This window comes from Convolutriloba macropyga, chromosome 14, assembly GCF_964194025.1.
Source record: "Convolutriloba macropyga chromosome 14, txConMacr16.3, whole genome shotgun sequence".
NCBI classification, from domain to species: domain Eukaryota; kingdom Metazoa; phylum Xenacoelomorpha; order Acoela; family Convolutidae; genus Convolutriloba; species Convolutriloba macropyga.
In genome coordinates, this window is record NC_134481.1 from 18,360,646 (window position 1) to 18,386,444 (window position 25,799).

A 25,799-nucleotide genomic window follows, 5' to 3' on the forward strand; every position below is an offset into this window, starting at 1 on the left:
TAGTCAGTAAATGTTTAACTAAATTCAAGCCCCATAAGGTTGCTATATGCCAAATTCCACAAGTAAAAAATGGATTATACGCACGGGACACGAACAACAAAGAAATTGATGCTTATAACGAAGAAATCAACAGCATTGCTGACCAAATTAGAGGCGAATTCCAGTGGTCCAATGTATACGTCCTCAATTATGGTCTTGAGGCAAATGATATCAGACAAGATGGTGTGCACCCAAACATGTTTGGAATTCAAAAAGTTACAACTTTGCGGAAACTTATGAAAAATATTGGCTGCAACTGTTCATCAAGCGATATATCGGTGAGACAAATGCGTCCTAAACAAATACGCACATTTTTTGGCTTTAAAAAGGGGGTGGAATATCTTCAATAGTCCCAATGAGTTCTGATACCTTTGGGTGACTTAATTCTTAGTTCTTTAATAGAAACGTTGAATGTTTCTATTGAAGAAAACATCAGTTTTGTTTGTGATTTCATTTATAGGTTTTGTTTGTAAAGGGGGGAATAATCTTTTTCAAAAGTCACTCAAATCATACTAAAAAACAAAATTTAATTTTTGTCTGATTTATTTTAATAATTTGTTTTCACTAGGGTTCCGTTTCAGCAATCTTACGTACTTATTGTCCGTCATATCAATTATTCTGCAAAAAAGTGGACATATTGAAACAAACCCTGGCCCAGCTCATTTAGAACAATTGAAAACAATAGACTAGTACTAGAAAGAAAAGAACCGAACAGACAATGGTCTCAAGTTCTGATACATGAATTGTAGAAGCCTAAATAATAAATACGAAAAGTTATCAAATTTTTTGACAACTCTCGACGAGTTGTCCTTCCTAGCTGTTACCGAAACATGGATTAAAGAGAACTGTGGTACGGTTGTACCTTATTTAGTTCAAATTGTCGCACTTATGTACTAGATCTGTTTTTGTTTGCCCTTTCTCAATCAGAAGTTTGCCCTTTCTCAATGTTCACATATTCTAAGTTTGCCTCCGACTAATAGGTCAAGTTTTCATTTGTTCACAAAACCCATTTTGATCATCCTGTCATTCCTTTAAATTTCACTGCTAAATTCAGTTGCTTCATTCTAATCTGTTTTCCAATAAGCAGAATCCGAGTGGATTCGAGAAGGATATCCATAGCGGATAAAACGCGGCTACATTCGTAGCTCATTTGTCAGAATAGTCTAAAAGTGGTAATCCCACTCATTTGTAAAAGTGTGGATTCGCACCACGAATCCCTAACTACAATTTCTATCGGATTTGTGGCTCAAATACGTATCCCCACAAACGAGGATATCACATGGCGCAGCCAGCAACCAAAGAACGAGGAGCACTTCTGGGAATTGAACCCTATTGGGACAAGCCGACACTGAAGCCACCCTTGCAATGGGACCGCTGGCACATCATGCTGAAGTTGGCTGTCATGGCCAAAGAAGGTATCTCGATTGACATCCTACAAGGTCACACTCCCTCCTGAACCCATATACGAGGATGACGTTGAAAACAGCACTTCTCAGAGAGAAAGAGACCGAAGGATCCAAAGTGAACAACTGAAGAACTCCTGGTTGAATCGTTGTCAAAAAATAGAATTTGTGGGCATATTGTGTGGTGAGAGACCTTGGAAATACTATGATACCAAAGTGGTCTCTTTGACATACCTTAGTCTGGGAATGGAAGGCAGACGAATATTCGGTTCTCAAGAACCGAACATCCAAATAGATCAAGTAAAAACAAAAGATCTCTGGGAATGTCTCGATAGAGTGTTTACGAAACAACGTAACATCACTTTTGATCGGTATACATTTCTTACGAGAAAGCAGTATACGCTAGTTGGACTTGAGAATACTCATTGCTTTTCGAACGATATTATTATTGTTAGTCCTGGTTCAAAGGAAGAACACCTAAAGTTAGTCTATAAATAACTAAAAAAAATTAAATGAGGTTAATTTAAAAATAAATTTACCTAAGTGTCACTTTGCAAAAACCAAAAATGAATGGCTAGGACACAAATTCGCCCAATCAGGAATCGCACCATTTGAATCAAAAACAGCAGCTGTCCTAAATTTATCAGCACCTAAAAATTTAAAACAATTGCGTTCCTTTCTAGGTTCCGTTGATTACTTAGGCAAATTCATCCCTAATCTCTCCTAGTTATGCCATCCCCTTCGGTCATTACTTAAAAAGAACACAAATTTTGTCTCGAATGACGAACATGAAACTCACTTTCAATCAATTAAAAGCAAAGTTGCAAACGCAACGGAAAATAAGCATTGTAGCCCTCACTTGGAAACGCGGATCAAATGCGACGCATCTCGAGCGGGATTAGGAGCAGCATTAGAACAACGCACGCCTACCGATTGGCATACAGTAGCATTCGCGTCACGTTTCCTTAACTCAAATGAGGAACGTTATAGTGTCAATGAACTGGAATTATTAGGGGTTGTGTGGTCCGTTGAATATTTTAAATATTACTTATTTGGCAAATCTTTCACCATCGTCACTGATCATCGAGCATTACTTTCAATTATGAAAGAACACCGGTCCAACAAATCCTATAATAGTCGTTTAACCCGCTGGGTAGACCGTCTTTTACCTTTGGACTTTAATATCGAACATATACCAGGGGCAAAAATGGGGCTGGTAGATTATATTTCTCGCCAACCAAATCCAGAAGCAAAAGTTACAAACAAATACGATGACGAATTTGCGGTGGCATCAATTACCCGCATTGGTGACGCTATTGCAGCAATTTATGTAAACACCACACAACAAAATTCCACACGTGCCTCGCATCCTCTTTCAACTAACTATTCCAATTTGCTTTCTGCCATTAATCGAAACACGACTCAGTTGTTTCTCCAAAACTCTGAAGACGCAGCTCATATCCCCCATACTACAAATTTTACTTCACTTCCAAATCGAATACATGCCAATTCTAAAAACGTCTCAGCCTCAACGCAAATACACTCAATTTCTTCCAAAACAATGAGCAGCACAAAATCGAACCCTCAAACCCCTCCTACCCACATCAGGGTAACATTCCAATCGACCCCGAACTCGGCGGCCAACCCGACGAGGTCTTCAAACGAGGTTCCGACTTCTCCCCAATCTCGAACTTTCTAGGGAGGAAATTTTCGAAAACAACTTAAATAAATTGTTTACTAAGGGATTTCTCGCTGTTTTGACCAGTAAGGACGCGGTACTTAAAGAGGTGCGTGATTGCATCTTACGGAACGACCCCCAACGGTGCAAAGAGGTAAACCCCTACCTACACTCCTACTGGCGTGATCTTCATGTGAGATTGGCTTGTGTGTGCGTGGACGAACGGGTGGCGATCCCACACTCAGTACAGGAAGCAGTCCTTGAAAGCCCGCATCTCACAAACCCCGGCAGCTGGGGTTTGATATCTCTCGGTCAGTACGCGTTCTGACCATACATGCATCGGGAAAAACTGAACAAGGCTGCCCAATGCAAACCCTGCACTGATATTGGTAAGAATGTTAAACCAATTGTTCCAGCGACAATTTGGAAACCTTTGATAAACTGTTCAGAACCTAATGAAGAAATACAAATTGATTTTGGTGGGCCAATTACTAATGAAAAAGATCAAGATATACATTTCCTTGCATGCATTGACAGTTTTTCAGAATATCCAACTGTGCAAGTGTTTGAAAAAGCCAATGGACCAAACGTCATTAAATTCTTAGACGACTAAATGCACATACACGGTGTCCCACGTAATATTAGATTAGATCAAGCACGCTGCTTAATAGGTTATAAAGTAAAGAATTACTGTAAACAACACATTATTAACATAATCACTGCCCCTGCAAATGACCATAGAGCTATTGGATTAGTGGATCGTTTGATACAAACTATTAAAAGACGCTTAGGCTGCAGGAAATTAGACAGTAGAAATAACACAATGACAATTAAAGAAGCAAAAAAGTCAATAGTATATCAATTGCGTAGATGCAAACAAAAGACCACAAATGTAACACCTTCCCAAGCACATTTCGGAAGAAAACCTAACACACTATTAAGTAATATAAGTACAAATCCAAAGTCAACTAATTTTTCATATGAAAACATCCTTCACCACTATTTAGATGCCGATATCGTTCCAGTTGAAGACTACCTCGATGATAATGGTTGGGTGAGCGGTGATCGAAGTGATTTGCTAATCGAAGAGGCCATGCAAAAGGCGCAGGTGGATGCGGGACGCCGGTACAAAGGGGAATGCAACAAGTCAGTCTCCAGGTTCATCACGCACCCGAAGCTAAACAACCCATACCACGATCCGAGAAGTCACTCGATTTGAAGTTGGCACGGAATGTGACGAAACGCTCAAAGAGATATCTTCGTGGTTTATGGGAAACTTTGGCTCCTGGCAGCGCAGTAGTTCGCACATCCGACACAACGACAGTGATCAAAGAACCTGGAGTGGCCGAGGTACGAGTTCGCAATAGCGATATTGCGAAGTTTGGCACTCGAGCTGACCGGAAAACAGATCTGTGGCAATATGCCCAAAAACGACCGTTACCCTACAAAAAAACCACGGAGGAAAAGATTTCCCAACACGTCAAGGATTTAAAGAAGACATACAGGAGAGAAATTAAGATTCGCCATAGACCCACGCAGTCCGATGCAGCCTCGGGCGTCTCCTCCGCGAACAGTGATATATCAAAAGCAATGACATCGCGGAAACCGCAAAAGCTCGAAGCAGGAGGAAAACGCTCGCGACAATCATCGACAACTCTGAATGCTTCGAACGCCTCCTCAGTCGCTGCATCATCGGCCGCATCGTCTACTACTTGAAACCCCGCGACCAAAGCGAAAAGAAATCGTCGAGCTCAGACTATTTCGGTTTTGAGAGCTCTGTGTGCTCGGTCAGTGATGACGCAGCTGTCCCTGCACCTAAACTTCCTCGAACAACCAACTCGGTAATCGAGACCATCGTTCAAGAAGAGGCATCACAGCCTCCAGTAGTGGAGACACCTTTCGATTTACCAATTGTTAGTCCGCCTGCTCCACCTCCAGTTGGGACATGGTCTCCCGAAAACGATGAGTACGAGGACTATGCTCGTGAAATAAGCATGAGCGTATTTGACGCGGAGAACCAAATTTAAACTTACTTTTAAAACTTACATTTGTTGCTTCTGGTTATTTCAATAGTTAATTATGATTTGGATTCGTGCTACAGTAGTGGCATAAAATTAATTTAATTTGTGAGTATGTTAATTTCAACTGGATTGGCGATGCAATTGCGAATTTTCTTAGATGTTATTGTTCAATTATTCGTGAATGTCTCTCAAGTAATGCCCTTTCATTAAATAATTGCTAATGTAGCAGTTCATTGAACACATTTAATTTATTGCATTTTTATCTCAATTGTGCGTTAATTCATGTTGTCTGTTTTGAATTCAGTGTAAAGATGACGGAATTGTGTTCATTCTAATTTATGTGGGTATGCTTCTCAAGTACACTGCACTTATCTGTTCAATCAATACTGTTTGTTATTTTAGTATTTATAATAACCAGTCGATATGTTATTAATATTTTAAATTTTACGCTGTTGCAGTCTAAAAAAAAATTATTTGAAGCGGAGGATATGTGGTACGATTGTACCTTATTAAGTTCAAATTGTCGCACTGATGTACTAGCTCTCTTTTAGTTTGCCCTTTCCCGATTAGAAGTCAATGTTCACATATTCTAAGTTTGCCTCCGACTAATAAGTCAAGTTTTCATTTGTTCACACAACCCATTTTCATCATCCTGTCATTCCTTTAACTTTCACTACTAAATTCAGTTGCTTCATTCTACTCTGTTTTCCAATAAGCAGAATCCGAGTGGATTCGAGAAGGATATCCATAGCGGATAAAACGCGGCTATATTCGTAGCTCATTTGTCAGAATAATCTAAAAGTGGTAATCCCACTCATTAGTAAAAGTGTGGATTCGCACCACGAATCCCTAACTACAATTTCTATCGGACTGTAGTTAACTGAATTGGAAAGAGGGGGAGTTGTAGGCATATGAACATCCACGCAGCTTTCAATCAAAATAAGAAATGACTTGAACACCATCAACCGGAGTTTTTTTGAATCACTTTGGATAGAAGTAACTGAGCCTCTGAATAAAAAAATTGCTCATAAATGTCGCGTATTGTTCAAACAAAAACCTTTCGAAATTCTTCCTTGATGAAATGGCATCAGAAATTTCAAATGTTTACTACAGCACTGACAATCTAATCCTGTCCTGAGATTACAACATAGATATATTTAAAAAAAGCTGGGAAACAATTACTAAATAACTTCATTGCAGATAACGGGCCTCAGTACGTGAACACGAAAAAAACAACATGGTTAAATGGAAAAAATTTTCTTTAATCAACCACTGCTTTATTTCTAAAAATCAAAAAGATATAATAGAGTCAATACTTGAAAATGATCATTTCATTATTGTATATCAATCATCATTGAAATTAGAATCGAAGCAGCAAAAGACGGAATATTTAATGCGAGATAAAAGGAGATACACAAGAAGTAAGTTTAACCGTGATATTGCATTGAAAGACTGGTCACTAATGTACAAAAAAATTGGAGCAAATGAATTTTTTCATAAAATTTTTGAAATTTTCCAAGATGTATTAAACATTCACGCACCATTGAAAAAAAACAGAAGTGAAAACAAAAAAGGATCATAAAAAAGGCTATCAAAAGGACTGCGTAGTCTCATTAATGAAAAGCATCGTGTATTCAATGAATGAAAAAAAGATCCTAATCAAGAGCTCTTTAACAGTTACAAAGTACTAAGAAACAATGTTATGGAAAATTAGGTAAAGCATCTAGCGATTATACAAAAAAACAATTTTTCAAGAATCTCCCAACTTCAGAAGAACAATGGACGTTTATCAAGAACTAAATTAACTCAGATAAACAGACAGAAAGAAATCCAAAGCTGAGAGAGGGCCATAACGTAATATTGGATGAAAAAAAGCATTGCTAACTGTTTGAATAATTGTTTTGCCGTCTTGGACTTTACAAGGGCGAAATAATTGCTCCTAAGTTGCCTTCTTTTAATTTTCAGGGAAAAGAATTCAATTTCAGGCCGGTAATCAGGAAAGAACTGTACAAAGTTAATGACAAACAACCAACACAAAAATCAGCTGGACCAGGGTGTATATCATCCTGGGCACTGAAAGATTGTAGATTGTTCATTGGAACCGATTTACAGTTTGCTATTTATGAGTGAAAAAACGCAAACACATTCCCAGAAATTTTAAAAAGAAGCCTATGTCACTCCCATCTATAAGAAAGGCGACAGGCATAACCCTGAAAAGTATCGACCAACTTAGATCACTCCAACATTAGGAAAAATGTTTGAAAGACTTCTCTTGGAGCAAATGTCGGAACATTTAGATATGAATAAAATAATAAACAAAAATCAATTTGGGTTCCAATAACAAAAGTCGTGTCTTAATACAATAATTGCACTGACAGAGAAAATAAATCATTATGAGCTTTTAACTCAATATCCTTGCACATTTTCATTCAAAAATCGAAAAATATGCTTTTGGAGAAAACGCAAACGTCTTATTGAAAATATCCGTTCCAGTCATAGTGGAACGGATATTTTTTTTACTGCGAATAATATACCATATGTGTATAGAAGATGACTGTAAGTTTTATTTCAAATTATAGTTTGTGACGTGATAAAAAGTACAAGGCGACTCGGTAATGTGCAATTGCACATAAGGTTCTGACCCCGCTCATCCACAATTTCGGCATGCTTGTCTACCAATTGAGGAACATAGAAAAACCCAAAAATTCAAATATTTTTTTTTTAAAATTGGCGTATAAACGAAAAGATAGCCTCCAAAGCAAATAACTCAGTGGTGGAGTGAATGTTGGTGCACTAGATTGATGAGAAGTGCAAATTGTAAGAAAGCGAGTCAAGACGAACAATAAAATCAAACAACAACGACAAAAATTGCTTACATCAAAAAACTTCATGACCGTTTTTAAAAAAAACTTAAAAACAAAGTCAATATAGCGTCAGATAAAACTGATATTAAACAAAAAAAAATTTGAATACACCAGAAAAGATATGGGACCACTAAAAAGGGCTTGGTAACCATTAGACAATAAAGAACAAAAACAGTAAAGTTGTGAATTTTGGTTATTTTTTTGAAAACAATTAATTTCAAAGTAATGAAAACCATTAGAAATCAACGAAAATTTCCCATAGATGTACGATTAGCAATTATTCTATAGAATGAATTAAGAACTGCTGTTATTAACATTTTTATGGGATTACAAAAAAGAACAAAAAAAAAGAAAACAAACAAACAATCAATTTAAACATGGCAGAAAACGCTTTCAAAACCGTAAAGCCATATTACAAGCCTATCCATTTTACTATGGCCATCAAAATATTTTCAATTGCACTTTCTGCGAGCATATAATGTATTATGCAACCTCTCATCAATGAAGCTAAGAAACAAGTAGATGAAAATGAGAAAAATGCAAAATTAAGTAACACTTTAATTTTTTTCGGCATTTATTTTAGAATGAAATATTTAAATAGGTTCGTTTATTCTTTCAAAGCAAGCCCTCGAGAATTGAAATTATCCATACTATGTTGTACGTCTACAAAAAACGTCAAATGCGACAAAAATCAAGAATTAAATTTCTTTATCTCCGTGTCGAAGACCGGGAAGTCAACGAAATCTTTAAAAACATTAGATTGTGTGACACCAATCCCTCTTGAAAGAATCCTTTGACAACAATAATGTTATGTTTGACTCGTAATTAACGAGACTAGATAATAAACAGACAATAAAAGGAGCGAAATTGCGAAGTTACAAAGTGTCTATTTTTAAATTCTTTTCAGAGTCATGAAAACAATGTAAATTTTTTCTAGTGTTGACAATTGTTTTCAGATTCATGAAAGCCATCAGCAATCTACCAATATCAGAATATCGGATAATCTATTCTTTTATGAAAAGCCAATGAAACCGGGTCATTGGACTGGAGTTTCATACGAAAGAAAGACAAAGTGAAAAGGACAGTTAAAGACAAAATTAAAAAAAGTTCAAATAAATTCTTCGAGAAAAAAGTGTCGAAGCCGTTTAAATCATGATCTATATCTTCAAGGGTTTTAATATTATCAATTATGCCTTATTTTGAAAGACAATATTGTGATATACGAACTCTCAGTAACGTGATAATGTGAAAAAACTAGAAAACGTGAAAAATGAGCAAATACCTAAAAAATTTTACAAAAATGTGAAATCTTGTAATATCAAAGCTAGAAAAACATAACTTAAGGCTTAATTTGATTTATAAAAAGCCCCATTTTGAGTCAAAAAGGATTGTGTTACTGGTGTTTGGGTCTGTACTTCCTGTAAATTTAATCAAACTGGACTAAAGAGACTTATTTCCTGTTGTTTTTGATGAAAAAGTTTTAATTTTGAAATATTTAGCCAGAATTTTTGACAAAAAATTTTAAAATAGCCGACAATAAAATTTTTCGTCTTTACAAAAAAAAATCAACAACATTTTCTAAAAAAATTAACAAATTTTAGCAAAATTGCCGAAAAGTTAGTCAAAAATTCCGGAAAATGTGAATAAAATCTCACCTGAATTCATTCTATTTTCTCAAAATTTAAACCTCGATAACTCCTTGTAAAAACGAAAATAAAATAAATCTTTTTAATTCCATTTTCTACGCTGGACAAGCTTTCTAATGATTCCAGTCTCAACTCTCTACGATGAATATATCGATCGGCCAAAATTGACTGAACAAAAAAAACAGTTTGAGTATATAGTTCCTTCCCCCTCAACAGGGGCCGGAACAAAAAGTCTGATTTAAAGAATGGAGAGACTAGAAATTTAAGCCCTAGTTTAAAGAAGGTTCATATTCTGTAAAATCTGGTCGGAAAAAAATCTTTGCTATTTTGTAAGATCTTAGTCAATCGAGAGATTAATTTCCCGTTTTTTATATATTTCGGGCCGAGAGTTCCAGGATAAAAATCGTTCAAATATACATTTGGAACAATAAAATTCTGTTGTAATCGATTAGGCATGAGGTCATTCTTCAAAGCAGAAATAAGCAATTTGTTTTATTTTTTGTCAATTCAAGGAATATCACAATTATATGTTCATTTGAAAACAAAAGAATCATTTTTTAAAAAAATTTCTATATTTATCCAAAAGAACACTCGTTTTGCAATTTTGGGAAAAACTTTAATTAACTCTTTCATTTTCATATTCTAACTAGTTTTCTCTTTCATGTTCTAACTAGTTTTATCAGAAAAGTTGGAAATTATAAATTTGTTGATTTTAAATTAATTGTATTGCAAAAATAGTTGGGAAGTATGCTAATAGTTAAAGGCTGATCCAACTCAAGCGTGCGTCAAACAATAAGATGTTCATCTGCCACGCGAGGTGGTTGTTTAATCTACGATTCTCTTACTTTGGCACAGAATTTACTTTTTTTGAAATTTTGATGAATTTTTTTAATATATCAGCAATTATTCATTTTTTTACATTTTTGAACTAAGTGTCAACCATCGCAAACTAATCAGAATTATCTATTTTTCAGAATTTTCTTATGTCTTTGTCTGTTTCGCCAGATGTTTATGGTGATCGCTCAAGTCAACTTGATTGCTATCTGGCCACCAGGGACAACTATTAATACGTCTATCGCCAAAAAATTTGGCTTACTTGGCCTCTTATTCAAAAATCGGCTTGCTTGCCTATCTGTTAGACTGATCGCCACAGTCTTTAGTAGAATTCATTTTTAAATGTAGCTAAGCCCAAGTCCAGATCTAATATTTTCTTCATTCAGATTTCCTAAATTTATTCATTAAGATTAACCAGCCCAATTTATTAGCTCAAACTTTGTGACAGTTGCTTTCACCATTTGAAAATTGATCCAGCAAAATTGTGGTTTTTCGATTTCATTTTTTAAATCAATTTTATACGCTGATCTGCTCGCAAAAAGCGTCCAAACTGTGACTGGCCGAATGGAAAAGGAATTACGAAATTGAGTTCAGGAATCTGGACGAGCTAATAATAAACATTGGTTGAATTCAGTGTGGGAAAAACTTATTTAGCTCTTTTATTGTTAACCTACCTATGGCAAATATATGTCAGAACCTACTTTATTAGTAGAGCAAAAAAACGGATATTAGTTTGAATCAGATTTTGAAAGTTTACAGATGAATAAGTAAATTAACTAGACATTTTTTAAAGTTCAATCAAATTTAAGATGAAAATATATTTTTTTTGTAAATTTTAACTGAACAGTTAGTTTTTTAGAAAAACTTATATTTCATAACCAATTATTTATACCATAACAGGTTTATTTAAAAAAATACCATAACAGGTTTATTTAAAAAAAGTTTACGATATTTTGCTATATATATATAAATATATATATATATATATATATATATATATATATATATATATATATATATATGTACTAAATTCAAAATCAGTTCATTTTTTGCTTTGTCAGGGAAAGTTTTTCCAAAATGAACCGATTATTTTAGTTTTTGATTTGAACCAAAATAATCCCTCGTTTAATTTCCTGAAAAGTTATTTGCCAAGTTTCGCAATCAAAAAGCGGCTGCTAATTCTAAATCTAAAAGAAATTGTTTTGAAAAAAACAGCCAAAAGTGCCGCCGTACACAGCACGCGAAGCCATATCGAGCAATAAATCAGGCTAAATTCAATCTAAAATATACTGTTTTTATGGTGAAGTCACATTTGTTTACTTAATTTGACTAACGAGCGAAATTTAGATTTATTTCGATTTGAAAGGCGCCGTATATCAATTTAAAGGCAGTTTCTTTTCCTTTGAGAAATTATTCTCCAAAAAAGCAATTTGTTTTTCTTACCATACAGAATTTGTTTTTCTCTCAGCTTTGCTGATTTGTTACGCCAAGGTTGAACAATCTAAGCGACCAAGCTGAACTGTTTATGTCCAGAAATAAACAAGAATAAACAAAAAGGAATTTGTTACTTTTTGCCCTCTATATAGTTGTTATAGACGAAAATCTGGTTGCTCCCTTTTGACCCTGTAATTGCTAGTAGCATCTTTTAAAGAACATTTTGTGAAAACAAACACAAATACTGTTTGTGATTTGCCCAAAACCCTTTTTAGCCTAGGGTTATTTGAAACCGTTTTTCCTTGAGCGGACATTGTAAACAACTACAGGTATTGCAATCTTTTCTTTTTCCCACACAAGCAGACAAACAACACAATAATTTAAACTGGCTCAAAGGAATAACCTGATTGTGGTTTACATGTTTATGCTGCTTTGAATTTTTTTCAGACCTTTTCCAATATAAAATGTATTTTACAATGCATAATACCTTTTTTTTCTAGAAAGACAGTTAAGCTGAATTTATACAGTAATTGCTCCCTGGGTAATAATTTTATATTATCCCATTTTGGGCAAATCAAAATTTCTTTGTCGCAAAAAATTCCAACTAAGAAGTGAGCAATCTAAAAAATCAATCTGAAAAATTGCGAATTTGAAAAGAAAAATTGTTCAATTTATATCACTCGCTTATTTGTTCACTTGTGTCATTTTGACATATAAACGCCTTTTTTTGTAAACAAATCGCATTTTTTAATCACATCAATTTAAATATCGTTCATATATTTCAAACTTGGTGAATTTTATGTAAATTTTTAAGCTGATTCATTCATATTTCTAATCGATAAGAACTAACCGAATTTTTTATTGAACGACCGTTTTGAATTTCTTTCAAAAAGGGTTTTACATAATCTTGAGTTTTTTTTCCAAAACTAATTTGACAAAAAAGCAAATGAATAATTTTTTTGAATGTATTGTGAAAAATTGTTAAAAGCCGCTAATTAAAGCAACTAATTTTTGTTTACATTTCGTTGAATTATGAACAAAAACATTCTTGTATTCATTTCTTTGTTTACTTTAAATAGGAAATGTTATTTTTGCCCTCAAATCCACTTCAAAACTCTTTTTCCTCTCTTATGTATAAATAATTCATAAAAACGAGCAGCGTTCTTCCCATATTGTTATCAAATTTTAAATTTTGTTTATTTTTGATGTTGACAACATCCTTTACCTACTTTGAAAGTATTTAGAGCGCTGTCTGTGTAGATAAAAAGCAGCTCAGACTTTTTTTTACTGAAATTCACCGCAACATTTTTGTTTTATATATTTTGCTGGTAATTAGGGAAAAAAAAATACGAATGTATTTTGTATTTCAAATGGCTTTTCGTCCCCTCGCGTATATTGCATACCGCATACAATCCTTGTTACGCTTCGATTGGTGCAAAAAGCAGGTATTAAATAAAGGCTGTCAAATTTTCTCCTGAGAATTTGTTTATTCCTCAAATCTAGAAGATATTTTTGCACTCAAGCAACATTCGCTTGTCTTAAGAATCAATTTTTAATCACAACGTCTGTTTTGCCCTTGAAAATTGAAATTCAAAATTTACTTACAAAAATTATAAGAAACAGTTATGGAACAGAATATATCCGAACCTTTAATTGAAGATGGTTTTATTTTTGCAATTGATATAACCAGAATTGTAATTGCGATTTGTGGTTTAACCTCAAATATTTTATTATTTATTTTATTTTTCAAATTTCCACTTATGAACACACACGCAAATTTATTTCTGTTTAACTTGGCAATTACTGATACTTTTTCCTTATTTTATGATTTGTTTTTCATTACTTCACGTCTCTATGATGAGTCGTTTACTAGTTCTGTTCCCTGTGCTGTGGAAAGCGTAGGAATGGTCCTGCCCGCCCTCAGCATCACCCAAGTTTGTGCTATAGCAGGCGAGAGATGTTTGTTCATTTGTGTTCCTTTACATTATCACGACTTTATGTATCGATGGAAAAATGTCCTCATACTTGCGTCTTGGTTAGTAGAAAACTTTTAATATGACAGCTTTACCTTTTGCGTATTGGCGGGCATAATAACGATTAGGATTGCTAATCTGTGTTTGCAATTAATGTTCTAACCCGTGAGTTTGCGAAAATTAATTAAATTTTGTCAGATAAAAAAGGAGGCTCGGCAATGTGCGTTCGCCAATGAAGTTCCGACCCCGCTCATCCACATTTTTGGCACAATTGTCTACCAAATGAGGAACAGATAGAAAAGCACCAAAAGTTCAAGTATTTCAAAAAAATGGTGTACGAACAAAAATATCGCCTACAACGCAAATACTTCATTGGAGTAAAAAAATGCCGCCTTAGATTGATGAGATCTGTCATAATTATGAAAGCAAGGCAGGTCGAAAAACAAAATCAGACAACAACAACAATCATTATTTGAATCGAAAACTCTATGTCCATTTTTAAAACAAAAATTATTTAAAAAGTCAAGATAGCGTGAGATAAAACTTAAACTGAACAAAACTACCTTTTACAATACTAGAGAAAAAATGGGACTAGCCCATAATGAGGCTCGGTTACAATTAGACAAAAAAAAACAAAAACAGCAAAGTTAATAATTTCGCTTAATAAGTTAATAAATTTTTTTTAATTTAATTTCAAAGTAATTATAACCATTAGATATTATCTGGAGATATCCAATTGTTTTAATATCACTGATGCCTATATAGGAAGGCATTAAGGCCTGTCTTTATTCAACTTTTGCTGTTACAAAAAGAACAACAAATAAAGACAGCAAATAAAAATTCAAATGAAACTTGTTAAAAAACGCTGTGGAAGCCGTGAAGCCCTATTCTTCCTCTCAAAATCTTTTTGATTGCCAATAATGTGGTATGTGACCTCCCTCATTAATGAGGCCAGGTAGAAAGTTGACAAAAAGGAAAAATTAAGAAATAATTTTATGTTTCTCGAAAACAATAATTTTCAAAGTCATAAAACTCATTAGCTACACATTTAAATAATTAAATATGTTCGTTTTTCCATGCGAAGGAAATCATTGAGACCTGTAATTATTCAAAAGTTGTCTTATCTTTACGAAAAGAATGTCAAATAAAGAAAAAAAATTACTTTTTTTTGCAAAAACTCATGTCGAAGCCAGTAATGTCATTGCGAATTTTTTATGCACTTTAAAATTTGAACACCTGCGCTTTTTCGCGCCACCAATAGTGTCAGATCTCATCCGTATTTAACAAGACTAAGTAACAAATATAAAAAAAGGGAATTTAGAAAATGTTTTTTTTTTTCAAACAATTGTTTTCAGAGTCATGAAAGCCGTCAGCTATCTACTCAAATCAGAATCTCGGATCATCTATTTCTTCATCAAAAAAGCAATAGGGTCTGTCATTCTCCAGAAAAATTAATACAATTAAAACACAAAGTAAAAACGACAGTTTAGGACAAAAGTAAAAAAAAAAGAATATAAATTCCTCGAGAAAGTGGTGTCGGAGGCGTAAAATCCATTATCTTTACCTTTGAAAGATTCGATATTGTCAATTATGCCTTATCTTGGACTACAATAATGTGATGTGTGAACTGCTAATTACGTAATAATGTGAGATAACGAGAAAAAAGCGTGAAAATTCGGCAAATGCCTAACAATTAAAATTTTTTGTGAAATCTAGTAGTATCAAGGCCAGAAAACCATAACTTAAGAAATAAAAACGCATATGAGATTAAATTTTAATTCAGCAGAAAAAAGAAGCATTCTTTTTCTGCCAACAATAAACTACAATTTGACCATATTGAGAGAAAAATATTGACAAAGTTCGATTATTCATTGTTTGTTTAAAAATCTACTGTTTTTAGTCAAAGAGACCAAGTGCTATGTAAAAATTTAGATACATTAATTTGGGAAAATTTAAGAAGCCAATTGGTCCTATCGCCAAGAGCTTTGATTTGAATTGTTTTGTTTTTCAACTAACTTAGAAAGAGATCGAATTCTTTTCTAAAAAAACTGACCGACTGATTACAATACGATTTATTTTTGGATAGTAACAGTCCAAGGTTGAGTCACAACTAGCCTTGCTATTGCTGTTCGTTCAATAAGATAATCTAATGTTATGAAAAATATATGAATAAAGTTTCAGTGAAAGAAAGTCAAAATAAATGCTGCGTTTTTGATAATTATCGAAAAAAGTTAGCAAAAAACGGCAAGACTTTATTTCCAGAGCACTACCGTTGGAAGTTGAAGTAAGGTCGAATTGTCAACAATACTTTTTGTTCTTTAAAATCAAGTCGACAACACTATTGTTAAAATGATTAACACAATTCAGCAAAATTTACTAATTTATGGGCAAAAATCCGGAAAATGCGAATAAAAATAACGCAAATCAGTCTCGATATTCTCCAAAGTTTAAACGTCGATAGCTCGCTCTAGAGAACAAAATTTATTTAAAAAACTTTTCATTCCATATTCTACGCTGGACGGACTATTTAATAATACTGCTCAAAACTCTCTACAATGAATATATCGATAACCTAGTACTACAAAGATCGAGAACCTAAATATCGGTTTATTGTTACAATTTCTGCCTGAACTGAATAAACTTTAACATGTTTTAACCAGATCTACGAGCTCTAAATAGTTTTGGAACATTAAAAATTTCCTTTTGGGCTAACATTTACACCATTTAGTGGCTTCCCGGTTGACAAATAAACAAAATACAAGGTTTTTAAGATGAAGCGGGTTGCACATTCTGTGTAGTCATACAATGATCATGTATGACGTCATAGAGATCATAACGTATTTCCCAGTACAATCCTTGCATGGAACCCAGCTAGTCATATGAGTCCTTGTATGATTACCAAGAACTCATAAATGGTCGATGTATGACTGCTAAGACTTCATATATATATATATATATATATATATATATATATATATATATATGTATATATATATATATATATATATATATATATATATATATACATAGTCCAACAAAACGTGCCCTAATGGACGCGAGGCGGAACCGGTGCTGTTTCGATTTTTTTAAGCTAAGCATTTGGAAAATAATTTGAGAGCTCTGATTGTTGGTTACAAAACAATTAGTTGCAATCTGAAAACTGCACAATTACAAAAAATTTTGATCAAAACTACTGTAAAAAATCATAAAGTCGAAGTTGTAATTTTTGAGAATTCAGATTTCAATCGGAGTCTATTTTTTGGAACAATTGAGTGAAAAGATGTTTTTGAACGCCTTTCTATCACCGAGACTAGAAAAACATTTTGATTCCGGGGACAGCAATTGTGCTATAAGGTTGAAAAATGTTATATGTAAAATAATGGTTCAAATTTTGAAAGAAAACACTAGTGCAATAACAACTTTGCTTTTCCCAGCACCCAGTTTCAGTTAGAGAGCCGTTTCATCAACAACCTCAATATTTGTCAACACAATAGCAAAAGGCAATGGAATAAGAATCATAAAAAATTTCACCATAATTATGGGATTGATATCTATCCGTTTTGATAAAAGGTAGAGAACATTCAGATATTTTATTTGTGAAAATCTGAAATTGAACGGACTACTTGCAAAATAAAAAAAACAATGCACCGATTTTTATTTTAATCAACGGACGTTGGAAATTAGAATTGATTATAGTTTCCCTTTGCTGATCGAGAGCTGAAAAGATAAACTAAAATTTTGGAATAAATCTCAGGGATTTCAAAACGTTTTTATTGAAAAAATGTTTTCTTGATTAACACGGCAAATCATAATCTTCAGAAACCACTTCCGTTTCACATTGTTAAAGATGTCTTAGTGAGAGTGTTCAATCACAGATATACAGAACCGATTTGAAAAACCCACCTGAAAATATAAATGCTCTCAAGTAAATCAATAACGTAAATTTTCAACAAAATTATTATAAAGGCCTGTCTTCAATTACATATCCAGCTGGTGATCACAACAATGGATATCTATTTCTTTAATTCAAGTACCTTGTTTGAAAAACTAATGGACCCAATTATTTATTATATTTTGATAGACAAGCTAATTGGAAATTTCAGAACAAAGTAAAGTCTAAAAACTTTGAATAAACTAAAATTCTCTGTTTATCTCAAGCACGAAGATTTCCAACTTTTCTTAGAGATACAAAAGCTAGTAAACGTCTACTCAAGTATTCATTCAAGTTTTCAATGATATCACTCTGATGTCTCCCGGGAAGTTTTGCAAATCAACAAACTAATTAAATCAGGTCAACGTAAAATTTTTAACCTCCAAACAATGGAGGGTTGAATCAATCATTGCAAGCAATACTGATAGTAAACAGACTTTTCCAAAATTAGGTGGCTGATTTAACTCCCAGACCCATCCAAACAAGAAAAATTGAACCAATCTAACCTAAGCTCAGTTCTGCCTCGCTTTGCCAGACCAAACGGCAATGAGTTGAGCATAAACCAGAATTAATCTAATCGATACCATGTAACAGAGTATGTATTTTATAAAATTTGATGTGACATTTTTTTTGTATCTTGATTCATCATATTGTAATTATGGCAAAAAAACTGAGACCCAAAAATAATTTGGGTATTTCAAACTACAAACAACAAAAATATCGAATAGTCAATTTTCAACAATTTTTTTAACAAGTTCCTACAAAATATTGAAACACCAAATTTAACCATTTATTCTTGTTATTAAACATTTCTCGTGTTACTCGGGAAATTTAAACAGAAAGAGTCATTTGTCATTCCAAGCAATGACATCAGGTAAACAAATTTGTCAAAAAGCCTTAAAATTATTTTGATTCTAAAATTTTTTTCAATCATGATTAACCATGACAATGTGGTGCCATATTTTCTGTACAGCCTATTAATAATTCTACTTAGGCTACCGAAAATTACTGACTGCTTTTCATTGAAATTTTGTTGTACTTGCTCAATTTTTTAGCCCTGCCCAATTTGATTATGCTACAAACGATTAAAATGGGAGTAACAAGATGCTAGTCCATTTTCCTAAAGACAATAAAAGTTAGTTCATAAAGTACAGAAGGGGACAGCTCAGATCTTTGAGCAACAACTTGACAGAGATGGTAGTACATTAATGCTTGAACTAATACTTTATCTTTTTTGTCATCATTAGATTTTTTCTGAGATTTTGTTATTTATTTGGTGCAGTATATATAATTACAAAATTCTCACTTATCAGCCTTTTTGGTCAGTTTTTGCGTTTCATTTTAAATTTATTGCTTACTGCGCACTGACAACAAATCTTCAATGAGCTTTTAATTTAAATTAATATAGTTTAGATATAGAGTTCTAGAAACACATATTGCATTTTTTTTGGTTTCGCAAAAAAAAAATTAGGTATCAGGAACAGAGAAATTAAAATTGTAGCCACTCAGTTCCTTTGGTGTACTCTATTCTTAATTCTCTGGCGTTACTGATGGCAATTTCACTCTTCCATTGTCACTACACTCAGAATTTTTGTCAATCATCGTAAATTGAGTTAGTGACAAAAAACAACAGCAGATAGCTCAGATCATAATTTATACATTCTAGAGCAACCCGTTCCAAACTCCAGGTGTAAAACTGTACTAGGCAATTTTAAATGCAAGTTTGCGATGGAATATATTTTACTCGCTTTCTCGCTTGAAAGTTGCTTCTCTCAAGCGTATATTAACGGCGCAAAAAACAAAATTCAACAGTCGCAGAAAGAAGAACAAACGTCTAGGGAGCGGGAGATGCTGGGTTCAATCTCACGTACAAAATTTTATTTTTGCACTTGGCCCAAGTTTGACCATTGTAACATCAGACTGAACGCAAGTCTGACAAGTCAAAAAAGTGACATGAATTGGTCTAGGATTCCGTAATGATGATGAATTGCATTTGTACTGGCCCAGTACTGAAACACACTAGGATTTGGGTACGGAAATAAATTGCTTTATGCTCCAACTTTTGAATCCTTTTTGAATTAATGTTGTCGTCAAGAATCTGTTAGCTTCTAATTTTGTTTTCTAGAGAACCGTACCAGTTCAGTGAACACTTGTAGCATCTTGTTAGAGTTTTTGCATTGCATACTAGTGAACTGAAAGAGTGTCTTTTGTAAAATATTAGCAGTTGTCAGGCACTCGATCAATAAATTTGGAGTTTCTTGTCTTCTAACTTTTCAATCTGGCAATTATTTTTCACCCGATTGATTCATCGAATTGTTTATTCTGTTGAAAGAACAAAATAAAAAAGATGTTGACGTTGTCGTTCAGTTTGTCACATAATCTACTCAGACCAAACATTTTTGTTGAACGTTTTTGTACTCCTTCTTGAAACTTGTAAACCAATTTTAATTCATGATAAAAATTGTTCAGCCTTTTTGAAAAGGCCTCAATTTAGTGATTTTAGAAATCAATTTAGTGATTTTTCTGTACGTTGAAAAACTTTCACGATGAAAATTTTACGAATTATTCATTCTCCGCCGAAAAAAAACTTGTCCTTTTCCATTGTTTAATGTGAAAGGGGAACAATTATATTTAACTGCTCATGTACTGTGAGCTAACATTTTATTATCTCGGTTTTCCCTCTAATTTATTTAGTATATTCCATGGAGTACAGAAGAGTCTTTGAAATGTAGTAAATGAACACTGATTTAAAACTTAGCTTTTCAATTTTCAAATAATACGTGAAAAATTTCACAGTCAATGATGAGGCTGGTTTGTTCGTCTTGTACATTCTTTCCTTCGCTTGCAATTTATGATGAAAATATTGGAAGAATTGACTAAATTGGCACACGCTGCAAAAAACTTAAAAAAACAATTTTGTTTAAATTGGAAAAAAGGTCATTAAAGCATGTCATTTCTATGATAATTTAGTTTTACATAATGCCGACAAGTCTGTTGAATTCGTGAATCATCTGCACTTCTTCCGAGCTGAAGAATTTCTCTTAAACTAAATTATGTTTTATTCAATTTTTCCGTAATTTTTGTCAATTAAGTGATCATCAATTGATTAATGAATTTTTGTCAAATAATATGTATTGTATTATGGAAAATATAGAAGTCTTTGAGAAAATCTGGCACTAATCGCTACGGCTCGAGATATAAGTCAGTGTATTGAGTTGATTTATGCAGGAGTCTTGTAACCTTGCTGGTAACATGAATATTTCAAGTTTGAAATCCATCACTGCATGTAGGAAAATCTGGCGTTTTAAATAGATCTGGTATTTTAAAATATGGGTGTGTTTTTCAAGAGAGGGATGCATGTTGATGTTTCGAGTAATTTAGTTTATGATATGGACTGATATCGCTGACTATTTCGATAAGATAGTTAGGCTATTTTGGGGGAAAAGCCCTGGTATACGTGGCTGTTAATCGTGCTTGTGTTGATCGATCTAGTAGGTACGATTATCTTCCTAACCCCACCCTGAATGTTTTGTTTCAGCATTAATTGTTGGCAACGCTTAAAAATGATCAACTTTGAACGGAAAGTTTGTCGCTACATTTCACAGAGTTTTTGATGAAAATATTTCTACACTTTCACAAAATTTTTTAAAACCCTTCAAAAAAATTTAAAAAATTTTCAAAAATTGTTTACTTTTTGTATGACGATAAAAATTGACGAGGGGAAAAGAAGTGTGGTTTTGAAACCTGCAATTTTTGCTTTCCTAAATGTGTTTTCAACATGAAGTCAAAGCAATATATGACGGTTCCGCTAACTTTGAATCAAAAGGATGAAAGTATATGCTGAAATGAGGCTTCTCTGTTTCAACTCAGAGGACTTATCTGGAATATCAGACTCCTATTTTTACTTGTAATCAATTTTTAAACGCTCCTTTCATTTTGTATAACCATTTTCCCTGTTCTTTCGCAGCAATTGTTTATTTGATCTAACCATTTGCAGTAAACAACAAATATCCTTCAATCAATCCAGGCGAGACTGAGACGTTTATGCTGCGCACAGACTCTAGGTGGGTAGGAGAGAAAGGATGGGGGGGTGCAAGGGGGTGGTTGGGTTGTCTTAGCTTCTGAAGCGACAGACGGAAAGCAAATAAAAAATTGAAGTTAAAAAGGGTCATTGATTAAAAGAAACGGCTCTATTTTTCACACACACTTCACTAGCAATTATTGCTTTTTGTCAATGCGTTTGTAGCTAAAGACACCTTTAAAAATGGGGCCGAAACAGCGCGCCTACCAAATTGATTACAATTATTATTGCTCTAATTTGCAAAATTTATTGCTACCAAAAGCATAATAAAAGATAATGCCAATTATAATTACTTGCTTTAATTTTTTTTATTATAGGATGATTTACTATAATGTATTGTATAATAGTATATGCGGAGCTGGGAATTTGAGCCGAATGGGCGCAAAGCCGAATGCGAAAAAATGAGAATATAGAGCTGAATGCTTAAATTTGATTGGCCAATTAATCTGAATGGTTCAAATTAAAGTACGACCAATGGCGATTTAATTAGTTGTCGCTGGATTATCTATGGTGTGCGGTCGGGTTCCGCGCCACTCGGCTTTCCCATGGCCGCAACCCCCCCCCCCCCGGAGGGGGGATTGTTGCGACCACTGATAGACCTTCGGTACGCTGTAATTATTATTTTTGTTCACAAAAAATGCCTCTAAAGTAATGAGTTTCGAAATATTCAGCTTAAAATCTCATTTTATGGCATTCTGCTCTGCGCCCGTTTGGCTCCACAGACGTCCTCCAGTAAATATAGCATCAACTTCAGTATTGACGCAGACAATTGGTTTAAAAATGTCCAATTTAAAGCGAAGTGATTGAGAGACATATCGAAATTTTTGCCAATAGGGTTATAAAATTATATTGAAAGGAAAGTCTGAAACCACCAAACCTATAATTAACCATAAAAACACTTTCCGCCATGAACTGAAAATTTTCAATCATTTTTACTGAAAATGTCAAACTGTACCGAGCACAGCCTTCTCAATGTATTAAGCGCTTTTGCGTTTATTATTGAACCGATTCGAAAATGACTGAAGTCAACATAAACTGATGTTTGATCATGAACTGGAAAAATTGTGGTTATAAAAATAGGCAATGGTTTCAGTTAGTTTTTTTGGAACTGATTCCCCCCCCCCCCCCCCCCCCCCCCCCTAGAATGCGGCTGTCTATAGTTGATTTTTTCATCTTGGTGTATATATAAGCTATAAACTGTTATAGCTAATTCTTACAACACTTACAAGGCTATCCCTGAATAATGCCAAGTAATTTTCAGTTCTAAGCAAGACTTCTTGCTGATCCAATGCAGTACTGGGATTAAGGGCTAGTTTTACGTCACCTTTATATACTCAGCAGGATTTGACCAAGACAAGTCTAATTCCAAGTTTTTGAAAAGTCTAGTCGAGTCTTAAAGTTGCATAAAATTTTTCCGGAATTCAAAAACAAAATGTCAAGAATTCGTTTTGAAACGTTTTGAAACAAAATCATTTCGAAATGCCACCTGCGAAAGAGCATTTAGAAAAGTTAAGTATCAGCATGGCTTGATGCAAAGTGTTTGTGAATCCCAATTTTCAACTCAAAATTATTTGAAAAATGGGTTTCGGTTTGAGAATCAATTTGCGCGTGTTGCTCAAGTCGTGTGCATGAATTCTGAAGTGGTGTTATGAATACTTGCACAGTACTGGCAAGCAAAATTATGCTTATGTTTAAATTGCCCCAGTTCTATCATGAACTCAGGGCGAAAATCAAGATATAAAACTATTATCACCTATGCAGGGGAGTAACACACAAAATCCTTATAACGAAAGATTTGGTTCATGAGTTCCGAAACCAGAGTCATGAAAAAAATTGTCAAGCGTTTTGCTACTCATGAATTGACCTATAAGAATAGGTGCTTTGTTGTCAATTTCATCTATATATCATCACCTTCATAATAATGAGAAATATACTGAACGTCAAAAGTAAGTTAGCATCCCCTAGTTTTACGAAGTAGAAGTTCAATTATTGATTCAAAATTACTCTAACGTATAATCAGACTTTGGAAAAGTTTTTTTAAACCATCGATCCCCTACGACAGTGGTCCTGCCTACCTGTGAAACTCGAATAATTTATTAAACGGCAAAAGTAAGTTAGCAGCCCCTATTGTCACAAAATAAAAATTCAATTTTTGGGACAATATTACACCATCTTAAGATCACACGTGGAAAGCAATTTTTACATCATTCATAACCTACACTAGTCCCCTCGCATACCTATGAAACGCAGATCTAACGCAAAATTCACTAACCAATTATCTCACTTACCAATTATCTCAATTATCTCAATGCGAAAGTAAGTTAGCGCCCCCTATTTTCACGAACTAAAACTTCTATTTTTGAAGCTTTAGTACTCTAATTCCAAATCACCTTTAGAAAACTTTTTTACACCATTGATCCCATACACTAGTCTTCTCGTCGACCTATTAAATTAAGATAAAATACAATTTTCCGGAAATCCTAATGTATAGTTGATGAACTTTATCCCAGTTTCTCAGTCAAAAGAAAATCCTCTCAATATGTATTATGTTTTCACGTTTGTTCAACTGTGATTGAGTTTGCATTTGCGTTAAACATTAGAGGCAGAAATGATGTGAAGAAAAATTGCTATCCTGACACCTTTCTTTTTCTTGTGAAACTTGGAAGAAGTTCATGAACACTACATTGTTATTATTGGTAAGTGTGAACAATGTGTTTTTTTTCTGAATTTAATAGGTAGATGAGAGAACTAGAGTTCAATGGTGTAAAAATTGTCTTCGAAATTTGATTTCAAAATGGGGTACTAAAGCCTCAAAAATTGATTTTTTACTTCATGAAAATGGGGGTGCTAATTACTTTTGCCGTTCAGTAAGCTCCATCCACGTTTCAAAGTAAAACGAAAGATGTCGCCAGATGTGATATGTCTTCAGTTTTGTTCAACTGTGATCAAGTTTGCACTTGAGTTAAACATTAGAGAAAAGATGTGAATAAATTTTTATATTTTGACAACTATCGTTTTATTGTGAAACTTGGAAGGCGATCATCGAATTTACATTGTGATTTCCGGTAAGTGGACGTTGCGTTGTATGTGAATTTCATATGTAGGTAGATGGTCTAGTGTAGGGCGTCAATGGTGTAAAAATTTTCTACGAAATTTGATTGAAAGGTGGAGTAATATTGTGTCAAAAAAAGAATTCTTACTTCACAAAATTAGGGGCGCTAACGTACTCTTGACGTTCAGTACATTTGTCACGTAATTACAGAAGCAATTACTGCTAGAGGATAACAAATTAAAAATTACCGTTGATTTTATTCATCGCATGACATCAAATCTCAAATTTTGATAAAGATGATTCAATTGTATATTAGTGCCGAAGATATTTGTCGTTTTGCCGTAAACTTTATTTCCAAATTTTCAGCTTTTAGATAGAATTGCTTTTCCTGAAATTTTGTTCCAAAAATTAAGAAAACAGCTTATTGCTCAAAGAATTGGAAATGGTTTTCAACTACTGCCCCACTGCTGGCTGAAATTAGAGTTTTCAAGTTTGTGTTTCAGAATATGAAGTCCTCTAAGTTCAAAATTAATGGTAAACGTTCTTCCTCAGTTCATCAACACTGATAAATTTTCTAGAAACTAATGAAACTTGATTAAATGATTGCGCAAAAGTTCTTTTCGAAGGCATTTGTGTAGTTGAAGAATTTTCTATAAAAATAACTTAGACTACTCATCTTATGGTCAGTTTATAACCTTAGTCTCCTTATCCGAAAAAAATCACTTTTCTCTTCAAAATTTTTCCTCGACCGTATATGTAGTTGTTAAATACAATTTTCAGTGATGTACAAGGTATTTATCAATCTAGGTAATTTCGACTGTTTAAGTTAGGTTGTTCTAGCTG

At 33.7% G+C, this 25,799-nt stretch overlaps 1 protein-coding gene across 1 annotated transcript in view; it reads left to right on the forward strand.

Annotated features, from left to right (window-relative positions):
- Window positions 1–1,318: 1,318 nt before the first annotated feature.
- Window positions 1,319–25,799, forward strand: part of LOC142352869 (uncharacterized) — a 49,457-nt gene continuing 24,976 nt past the window's right edge. The window contains exons 1-4 of the mRNA XM_075405023.1: window positions 1,319–1,478; window positions 4,128–4,325; window positions 4,924–5,120; window positions 5,446–5,498. Coding sequence (XP_075261138.1) covers window positions 1,319–1,478; window positions 4,128–4,325; window positions 4,924–5,120; window positions 5,446–5,498 — 608 coding nt within the window. The remainder of the gene's footprint in view (window positions 1,479–4,127; window positions 4,326–4,923; window positions 5,121–5,445; window positions 5,499–25,799) is intronic.